General features: G+C 38.8%; 1 protein-coding gene and 1 pseudogene across 2 annotated transcripts; one reads left to right on the forward strand and one right to left on the reverse strand.

Annotated features, from left to right (window-relative positions):
- The first annotated feature begins 3722 nt into the window (after positions 1–3722).
- LOC149403262 (uncharacterized) lies at positions 3723–6812 on the forward strand. The gene is made up of 4 exons (XM_089608664.1): positions 3723–4326; positions 4417–5337; positions 5404–5607; positions 5674–6812. The coding sequence occupies exons 1-4, from the start codon at positions 3723–3725 to the stop codon at positions 6810–6812; spliced, it is 2868 nt and encodes a 955-aa protein (XP_089464790.1).
- A 467-nt stretch (positions 6813–7279) lies between these two features.
- On the reverse strand, positions 7280–10383 carry LOC149403263 (protein DMR6-LIKE OXYGENASE 2-like; annotated as a pseudogene). Its single transcript, XR_016296197.1, has 3 exons — positions 9693–10383; positions 9023–9349; positions 7280–7691 (listed from the first exon to the last, which is right to left on the reverse strand). The product of XR_016296197.1 is annotated as a protein DMR6-LIKE OXYGENASE 2-like (transcript).
- Between the last annotated feature and the right edge of the window lie 981 nt (positions 10384–11364).

Consider the following 11364-nt stretch of genomic DNA (forward strand, 5'->3'; position numbering starts at 1 on the left):
CCGACTGGTCCTTTGCCTCTTCGCCGATTGAGACGCGCGCGGTGCCGCCGGAGTTTCCGGTGGCGGCGACGATGGAAGGCTCGGCGTGACGAAGGAGCCACTCGATGGTCTCGCCGTCGGAGCGGTGGCCTAGCTCGCACGTGAGCTGGAAGATCCTCGCGGCGCAGAAGTTCCTCGCCGAGGCCGCGATCAGCGCACTGATCATCCACACCACGCGGCTCTTCAGCCCCCGCGCGAACTCCTCGTCTCCGGCGGGATCGGATCCCGCGAGAGGCTCTCCGCCGTCGTCGCGGATCGCGCGAAACCCTAGGATCGTGCAGCTCCTGAAGACTTTGCGATAAATTAAGTATAGAAATCGAATATATACTGGTTTTCGATCCGCATTTATCTCAATTGAAGATGTTTGATTTTTGTTCTTCTGTAGACTCCTCGACTGATTAATATGTTAGTGGAATGAGAAGTTCCGAAAGTGTTGACCCAATGCGAACATCATGTTTTTTAATTTCTTAATGAACCATCCATGAGCCACCATGACAGAATGTCGAAACTGAGTTGACACCGTGTGAACATCATCTTTTTTATTTCGTAATAAACCCTTAAATGACAGAACGGATCAGAGTAAATGAAGAGAAATGGGTAAAGCCGGCTTTTTTTTTCCCTTTATCAGATTAACTAATAAGTAAATCGTATTTACTGTTAGATTAACTAATCCTCATCTCTGATACTTTTACTGTTAGATTTATTGTCCTCGATTGTTCACAGAAATAATAAGTAAATCGTATTTACTGTTAGATTAACTAATTCTCAACTCTGATACTTTTCCTGTTATGGTAAATAAGATTTAATGTCGTTCTTGTTATGGTAAATAAGTTTTACTTTTATTCTTGAAGATTTACTTTTGTTCTTGTTATGGTAAATAATATTTACTATTGTTCTTGTTACGGTAAATAAGATTTACCGTCGTTCTTGGTACAACAAATATTATTTACTGTAGTTTTTGGTATTGTTAATTAGATTTACTAATTTTTTGTTATGGACGATATTATTTACTATGATAGTTAATAATATTAACCTAAGGGTACTATTGGAATATTAGAATGTTGTCATGATAAATTGGCTATTTTCCTAAATATGTTAATAGTTGGGCTATAATTTTAAAGTAGGGGTGTTGTTTTGGCTAGTTGTTTAGCCGGCCCTTATTTTTATAATTAGTTATTATTCTAAGATTATAATCATCTATGTTCAGTATATGAGGTTATCACGTGCAAGTTTTTTTATTTTATTTTTATTCTCGAACATGTATTGAATTCAATCTCAAAATCAATTGAGAATTAATAAATAATAGTTCGTGATTGTTAAATAATAAATATAATGGGATATTTGAGAGAGGGTCTAGACAAAATAGTTATGTGAAACTCAAACAATATATTAAATAATTAACAATATTTGTGCCATATTTTATTTAATGAAAAACCCAAAAAACTCTAGCCACACCCTTCCCAAAAAAATTCAAGACTCGAGCTTTTAATCTTCGGTATCATTGTCTCTCTTATGATAGAGACTCCAGTTATCTCTATTAATAGAGTACTCTCGACTTAGAGGAAGATACATTTTATTTTTCTTTTTAATATTTTTATTTTTTTTATTATGTTTCAATAATACAAATTTCTTAGATCTGATTTTTGTACCGTCCGTTCTTTAATCAGAGTGATTTTGATTTTTTTTAATTGTTTGTCACGAGTTTTTTTTTTTTTTTTCAAGGTTAGCCCATTTTCAGAATCTCTCTTTTCCAATCGTTCTCAATGGTATAATAATGTTACAAGAGATAACTTTTAATTAAAGACATGCTAAACAATTTATATTTGATAGGGGATATCCATAGCTTTCTTAAACAAAGCCACCTATAAATAAATTACATTAAATGCTCTTTCAATTTATTGTTTTGACTTTTGACAATTATATTTCAAGGAGGTGGGTATACGTACGGTACGTGGCATGTGGGTGTTGTATGGAGCTACCATTTCCCTCTTTACAATAGATTGCAAATCTGATGAGAATTGTTTTTAGCAAAATAGTTTTTTTATTTTTTTTTTATCTCTTATGGAATGATTATTTTTATAATTAGTTATTATTCTAAGATTATAATCATCTATGTTCAGTATATGAGGTTATCACGTGCAAGTTTTTTATTTTATTTTTATTCTTGAACATGTATTGAATTCAATCTCAAAATCAATCGAGAATTAATAAATAATAGTTCGTGATTGTTAAATAATAAATATAATGCGATATTTGAGAGAGGGTCTACACAAAATAGTTATGTGAAACTCAAACAATATATTAAATAATTAACAATATTTGTGCCATATTTTATTTAATGAAAAACCCAAAAAACTCTAGCCGCATCTTCTCAAAAAAATTCAAGATTCGAGCTTTTAATCTTCGGTATCATTGTCTCTCTTATGATAGAGAGACTCCAGTGATCTCTACCAATAGACTCCTCTCGACTGAAGATACATTTTATTTTTCTTTTTAATATTTTTCTTTTTTTTATTATGTTTCAATAATACAAATTTCTTAGATCTGATTTTTGTACCGTCCGATCTTTAATCAAAGTGATTTTGATTTTTTTTTTTTTCAGATTTGATTCTCAGATCTAAGATAAGATTTTCTTTTTTTGCTTGAATCTCAGCCGGGCAAGACCTCTAAAACCGCAATCTGCAACAGGCGAAAATCGACGTTTCCGCTAGTGATTTCATGTAGTAATCTGATAATAACTGGTTACCTACATAGACGGGTAGCAACCGACATATTATTTTATTGTATTTATAATTGTTTGTGATCCACGTTTCATTTTCTTATTGTATAAGTTTTTGAATTTTTTTTGCGCTATTTTTATAGTCTAAGCATTTGACTTTTATTAATATGTTCAGCCCTTTATAAATATATATATATATATATATATATATATATATATATATATATGTATTAAATAATTATAATCTGAAATTTATTAGTAAATTTTGCGCAATATATCTATATTTCAACTATTTCTCGTTTGACATAAGAAAATAATAATATCTCTTTTAAAATTACGCTACTAAACCAAGGTTAGCAATCCCGCGGGTTCCGTACGGGTTCCGGACGGGATCCCCTGAACCGGTGGGGACCGGGACGGAACGCACATAAACCGGTCCCGTGAACCAAACCCGGTCGAATCCCGGGTAAACCGGACGGATCCCCCCAGACCGGGTCTCGTTTTGGTTATAAATAATTTGCCCCAAATTCGCGAAACCCTTATCTCCCGAGGAACAAAATTGCGCGTCCCGTCCCGACCGGATCCCGTCGACTCTCTTCGTGTTTTGCTCAAATCCCGGCCAAATCCCGTGGAACCCTTCAAGTCCGTCCTTCGTCCCGCCGGATCCCGTCCTGGAGAGGCCGATTTTGTCCAAATCCCGGGGAACCGAGAGGTACCACCCGAGTTCTTCAACTTTTGGGAATTTTTTTCAATTTTTAGTTATGAATTGTTGATTATTGTGATTATTGTCATGATGAAGTTGAAATTAGTGATTATTGGCATGATGAAGTTGAAATAATAGTGTTGATTACAATTAATTTGATGATTATTGTTATGGTTATGTAGATGATTATTGTGGTGGTTATTATGTTGATTTTTGTTATATGATTATGAATTTATGATTAGTGTAAAGTTAATTTGAGGTATGGCGTCCGACCCGACATACAAGTATTGCGACCCCATCGAAGGACGAGCACATGCATACAAATGCAAGTTTTGCGGGCACATCATTGGAGGTGGTGGAATCACACGTGTGAAGAACCACTTGGCGAACGTGGACAAGGCAAAAAGCGTTAAGTTTTGCGACAAAGTTCCTCCTGAAGTAAAATTGGAAATGCAAAATTTACTCCACGGGAACGTTCTAAAGAAAAAGCAACGTAAGACTCTGGGTGAGTCGATACGAGCAGACCTCCGAAAAAGTCTAGGGGGGAGTCGAGACTCTGACGAAGACGTAGACGAAGAGCAGGAACTTCGTCGCGTAATGAAGAGGTCACGAGAGGCACAAGCTGCCGAACAATGGCGGAAGGAACGTGAAGGTCCCGGCGGATCATCAGGAACTCCTCCAACGACCGCACCGTCATTGTACCGGAGCGATAGTGCGCGACAAAGAAGGGTTGATGAAGCGCAACCCGGCATCAAGAACAGATTGGCCAAAGCCATTGGCCGATTTTTCATTCACTCGCAAGTTGCCGCAAACAAGACAGTTGACCATCACTTCATGAACATGATTCATGTTTCCGGTGAAGTCGGTAAGTAAAAAACTTTTTATATCGATTTTACAAATATAAATTGCAATCTTTTGTATGTGATGTTGATATATTGATATTATTTACCTGTAGGACCGAATGTCCCGCTGCCCAGCCCGAAAGACATTCACGGGTGGATACTCGACGAAGAGGTACGAGACATGCGAGCGTATGTCGAAGAACAAAAGGTCAAGTGGAAGACGTACGGATGCACTATCATGGCCGATGGATGGACGGGACCCACGAGATTAAGCATAATAAATATTATGGTTTATTGTGGTGGGTCCGCCGTCTTCTTGAAGTCAATTGACGCGTCCGACAAGATCAAAAGTGCGGAGTACCTATTCGGGATACTCTCTGAGGTGATTGATCAAGTAGGACCAGAGAACGTGGTACAGGTCGTCACCGATAACGGGTCCAACTACAAGTCTGCGGGGAAGAAGCTGACGAAGAAGTACAACTTGTACTGGACCCCTTGCGCCGCACATTGCCTAGACCTTATGTTCGAAGATATTGGGAAGAGGCCAAGTATCGACAACGTGGTGAAAGCTGCTCGACAGACGACCAAATTCATCTACAACCACGGCTCCGTTTTGTCCAAGCTACGAGAGACTAGTACGGGTGAAATTGTGAGACCCGGGGCGACAAGATTCGCGACCAACTACTTGGCTCTCAGAAGTCTCCGAGCCAAAAGATCACCTCTCCGGAACCTCTTCACGTCTCAATGGTGGGATGATTTGAAGTTGTCGTCCTCACGAGAAGGGAAATGGGTTGCCGAAAACGTTTTACAAGCCCGTTTTTGGCAAGGTGTCGACGACGTGTGCGCCATATTCGAGCCCATGTACACGTGTTTACGACTAGTGGACTCAGAGGTGCATCCCACCATGGGGTTGTTGTACTATGTTTTCACTGAGATGCGAAAGCGGTTGGAATCACTTCATGGGCGTCAGTGGGTCGTAGACATCATCGACAATAGGTGGAGCAACCATTTAGGCCACCCGTTACATGAAGCAGGTACTGTATTTTTTTAAATTATATTAAGTCTATTATGACCCTAACATTATTTTAAATTATGTGCAGCTTTTTTCCTTAATCCAAACTTGCAGTACAACAGGGAAATCCATAAGGAGAGTACCCATATGGCCTCGGTGACCAAAGTGTTCGACGCTCTACACCCCGACGAAGATTCATCGATGTTGGCAAGTGAGTTGTTGTCATTTCGAGACATGCGAGGTGACTTCGCCCAGAAAAGTGCAATGACTACGAGGGGCACCGTGAATGCAGGTACAATCTCATGAAGATGTTATTAAAGTTTTGTTCACTTCTTAACTACATTCGTATTGAGTGCAGCTACGTGGTGGGAACTATATGGGAATCATACACCTACGCTGCAGAAGTTGGCAAGGCGAATCCTATCGCAAACGGCGTCCTCATCTGCTTGTGAGAGGAACTGGAGTACGTTTGCTTTGATTCACACGAAGCAAAGAAACCGTTTGGCGCACTCAACGCTCGACAAGCTTGTCTTTGCAAGCTACAACATGAAGTTGAGCGTGAGAGACAAAAGAGCAAGGTATGCGGACGAAATGGAACCTCTCGATCCTCTTGATATCATTGAAAGGGCTTTCGATAGGTCAGGCGCGGATAATAATGGCGACGATGAGCTTTACCGTTGGATCGATCCGGTCCACATGGATGGTGCTGACAACTTGCCCGATCCTTTGGCGGAATCTCATGCTCGGACAGAAGGAATACACGTCGAACAAGTTTTGAGTGAAGAGGTCGGAATTGATACCCGTGGTCATGATTCAGGGGGTAGCGGGTCACCATCACACGGGGGCGACGGGTTTCAATACACGGGCGGGGAGCAATCCAGGGCCAGAGGATCTCAATACCAGGGCGGCGGGTCTCAATACCAAGGCGGCGGGTCTCATTATCAGGGCGGCGGGTCTCAACACGGGGATGAGCCATTCAACCCGTTCTTTTTTGCTCCGGAAAGTGGCGGAAATCAAGGCGGAAACCAAAGAGGTATGAACGATGCGATCTCTATGTCGGGTAGTAATGAAATAGATATATTGACTTCAGAATTTGGAGGGTTCTCTATTACACCCGACGGCTCCGAGATTGGTTATCCACAGTTCCCGGCGTCATACGACCCTTACGAGAATCAATCTTACTCATCCTACACTTATGTCCCCGTCCCTGTCCCTGTCCCCGTCCCCGTAATACCCGTGATCGCAGTGGAAGACACACATGAGTCCTACAATGGGTACGGTCAAACCCCTTTCACACGTTGGGAGGACGGTTGTCCTCCGTACTCGCGTCCTATTAGTCTTAGTCAGGAGACCTACGATTATCACTTTCGTACGTGGTTCAACACATATTCTAGTTCCATGACGTGGTACCAGTATAACATGATGGTGGATGATCAACCACGTCGCAGATCTAGGCGGCGCAGATTTCAACCCCCGAGGCACTCCACTTATAATTAGTGTGTTTTATCGTACGTGTTGTAATAATTTTATACTCTACTTATGGTATTTTATGTTTAAGAACTCAGTTTATGTTTGGTATGAACCTTTGTTTGAAGTATGAAGTATGAAGTATGAAAACTATTTTTATTATTGTAAAATATTTGTCTGAATCCCCCTCGGGTTCCTACATTTTTTGCCGGGTTCCTACCGGTAAACGGGTTCCTACCGGTATCGGTTTCCTTTTTTTTTTCCTGAATCCCCCTCGGTTTCCTCTCCGGTAAGCGGTATCCCCCTAAAATTGGGGCCCCGGTACGGTAACGGTAACGGTAAGGCGATCCTTGTACTAAACACAATACTAAAAAGCACATTATGACTGTCAAATCTAAAGGTTGAAAGACTATTTATATCACATGTCATCACCAAAAATCACAAATAAGTTAATAACTAAATAACGAGCCTTCTAGAAAAAAAAGAAGTCAATTAAATGTAAAAAATATAGCTTAATTATTCATATATTAAAAATATAGACTGCTTAATTATTTTCAATGAATTCCAAAACTAAACATAATGCCATGGTAGACTAATTAACTATTATTTATAAATATTTGTAATAGTAGTTGATGGACATTTTTTTTTTCTTTCTAATTATTGCGTTGAATTTTTGAAAACCTCCGCGACCATCCTTCTTGTTCCTGCTTGTCTGGCAAACTCTTCAAGAAATTCTGAAAATTGATATTTCCGATAAACTGGATCGTGTTCCTCATCAATCAGCTTCTCAATTGGACCAATCCAAACATCTTCATTTGGTCCATAAAACATGGCCAGAGATATTCTTGGCTTCATTTTATTTGTTACAGCTCTATGGTGTACACTTTTGTATCTTCCATTGCTCAGAACCTGTGATCAAATACACGTTTGAGAATTTTATAAATGAAATGGAATTCAATGTTTAGAGGTGTGATATCTAACTCAAATATAATAAGTGAAGGTTAGGTGAAAATAAAACAAAAACCTTTGAAACGGATATAACAAAGTGGAAACTCACCTACCTCACATGGTAGTACTAAAATGCATATATACATAACAATTAAGGCATAAACCAATAATAGAAAGAAAAAAAAATTGTTATTGTGGGCATTTTTTATGGACAAATTATATGCAATTATTGAATCTATAATGGAAAATTTTTACGGAAAAAATTTGTGGTCGATCTAAGTGGGGTCTAAAGCAATAATTACTATAGAACCAGCTGGCCGCAACCGTGTTGAACTTGGTAAATTGTCGAATTGTAGAAAACTCAGTTTTGTCACATATTATTACGAGAGAGTTAGACATATGACCAATTCAGATTTTATGCTAAAATAAATATGACGTAGTGTATGGAGATAATATAATAGAGAATAAAGTGGATAAATAATATATCTTTTAACAAAATATTTGTAAAGCACTAATGATTTGGGTAACTTGAGTTCAAGTTCATTAGTAAACTTCCGGTTAAATGATCTCGTCTTACTATTTTGTAAAATCTTAAAATTTACAATTTAATTTGTTTTCTTCATAATTTCGGTTTAAATATGTGATTTAATTAAGAATATTTTGGAATGCATATAAGTTAGTTTGACCTAAACAGTACTATCCACGGATCGCTTTGCATGGGACAAGCCTTATAAAGAGGTTAAGATCGTAATATCCAGTCGATGTGGGACTATCTTTGATACACCCCCTCACGCGCACAGACACATGCACACATTGGCACAGGCACTGTAAGCGTGAAGTATAGGCCGATCAGGTAGCCCACAACCGAGAATGAGCCCCGCTCTGATACCATCTTAAAGGTGTGGAGTTCCATCTAAAACCAAGCTTGGTAATTAGAGGAGTAACCCACAAGCCTTATAAAGAGTCCAGGATCGTAATACCCAGTCGATGTGGGACTATCCTTGATACTGAAAGCCCTAGAAGATGAAAAATAAATAGAAATAAAAAATTTTACTTGATTTTTTTTTTTTTTTTTTTTTTGAAATTGAAGGCCATGCTTAGGTCCCGAACTTAAGCATGGGCCGACCTGACCCGGCGGAAAATTTGAGTAAATCGATACTTTTACCAATTTTTTTTTTTTTACCGAGGTCCCTGATGATAAGAAATGTTAAAAGAGAAGTGCCATTTGACCTACTTTTCAACTTATCACATCCAAAAAAAGTGAGAAAGATGAGCAAATCAAATGAGTGTACCTGAAGTTGATCACCAAGATTGACAACAAACGCATTTGGGATGGGATTGACACAAACCCATTTCCCATCTTTGATCACTTGTAGACCGGTCGCTTCCTCCGATTGCATGAGCACAGTCACGGCGTTCAAATCGGTATGAGCCGCCAAGCCAAGCGTGAGATTTGGATCAGGGCACGGCGGATAAAATTTGCCTGTGCTCTCCTCCTCGGATTCTGACCTAACTTCGTCTCTAAGGTATCTTTCTCCACACCGAGCGCTAGTGACATCAGCCTTAACAGCCTCTTCACCAACTTGTCTATCTCTTTAGCATACTCCACAAAAACCTCTCTGACCAAAATACAAAATGCAAAATTTTCAGCAAAAAAAAAAAAAAAAATAAATTAAGGGCGTTATAGCTAAATAGTCTATTACAATTAATGAATTTGGAAAATAGTTAAATACTGTCTAAGAAATTGATAAAATAGTCAAAATGTGCGAATATTAGATTTTAATGATTTTCTAGACCATGATAAATTATTTATATAAATCATCAAAAAAATTTAATGATAGCTGTAAAACAATTGTAAATATAACTTTGGATATTTTATTAATCATTTAATTTCAAAATGTTATTTGTATTTTTCTTTTTCCAAAAATTTAAAGGCAGTAGAAGCATAGAAATTTTACTAACCTATATTGAGGAGGGTTTTCGGGTAAGGAATCTATGAAATTTCCATTCGGATCCCAAGGATGGCTAAAGGCCTCGCTCCACATGAGCGTGACGTCGTTTTGTTGGTCTTCTTGATCATTATTATAATTCCTGAGATGGTAATTTATGACCTTCACTTGCTTGGAAAAATCCGTAGTGAAGAGATTAGATCTCTCTTGAGATGGCAATCTGAAGAAGTCATGGACGACTTTCATGGCTCTCTCGCAGAGATCTCGAGGGACGCCATGGTTTGTGATCTGGAAGAATCCGTACTCTTCACAAGCTTGGGATATCTTCTGAACCACCGTGGAGTTTTTGCGTTCATGTTGGTCGTGGTCAACGCTCAAGTCAATGATTGGGATCGACGACAGAGTTGCGACTTGTGAGAGGTTTGGCCTTTGTTCCTCTGGGAGAACGAAATTTGGGGTCAGGGAAATGGGATTGTTGTCTCTCGCTAGTTTGAATTCAGATTCCATAATTTTCAGCAACAAAGAAAGGTTTTTTTTTTTTGTCAGAATGCTCAGAATATTTCAATTTTATAGCTGAATGAAAACGCTTTGGACTAAATCACAGTATAGTTCATGATAAAAAAGTTGCATATAATACATATTCCTATGAGACGAACGTGAAACTATAAATAAAAAAATATATATAGAAGATGATTGGAGGAGAGATGCGCTTCTTTTTTTATATGGATTATATAACCATTAAAATTTGCATCGATCTACCCTTCCTAAAAAAACATAAACAAAAACTAGAATATATCTTCCTTTGTCACTCAAGGCTCTCAGAATGGAAAAAAATAAAATAATAAATAGTAGTCTTTTCTTCCTCTCTCTTCCGGGAATAGTTCCGAGTAGCGGAGTTATGACAAGATCCTCGTTTATGTCCATGTCTTACATAATCTTAAGGGAAATTGCCACAACTACTACCAAATGAATAACTTTTTCCAATTTCCCACCAAAACCATAATTTGGCCAAAAATGCCACTAACTCAAATGTACAACTACCCTTTTACCCTCTACTTAAATTTTTCTTACAACCCACACCAACTCTCCCTCATATCCCATCTCACTCCTCATTTTCGCTCATATCCCGCTCATATCTCATCCCAAATCCCTGACTCTCTCTCTCTCTCTCTCTCTCTCTCTCTCTCTCTCCGTCGGTCTCTAAAACCCTCGGCGTCGCTACACCCACGGTCACGCAGAGCCAAACGCCTACGAGACCCAAACGCCTACGAGACTCAAACGCCCACGAGACCCAAACGCCCACGAGTTCGTAGTCCAAGACCAGCCCGCGCCTACGAGACCCAAACGCCCACGAGTTCGTAGTCCAAGACCAGCTTGCCCACAAGGTTTGTCTCGCATTTCTTCATTTTTCATAAATTTCGTGGTTCAAAAAGTTCAAGTTCTATGTCATTTTGATAGTTTAAAGAAATTCAAATGTCCTGTTTGGTCTGGGTATGTTCACCAGTGAGTTCATCAATTGTTGACTTCAGATGTCAACAGTGGACGTCAACTGTTGACATCTGAAGTCAACAAATAATTAATAACTCAACTCTGCCTATGATTTTTGTACGCAGTGATGGCGGCTATTTATTTATTATTCAAGCACAGTGGAACTTGGGTTGAACCTGGTTGTTATCATGAGAATG

The sequence above is a fragment of the Urtica dioica genome, chromosome 3 (assembly GCF_054948205.1).
Source record: "Urtica dioica subsp. dioica isolate 48M chromosome 3, U.dioica_male_clone48M_v1_H2, whole genome shotgun sequence".
Classification (NCBI taxonomy): domain Eukaryota; kingdom Viridiplantae; phylum Streptophyta; class Magnoliopsida; order Rosales; family Urticaceae; genus Urtica; species Urtica dioica.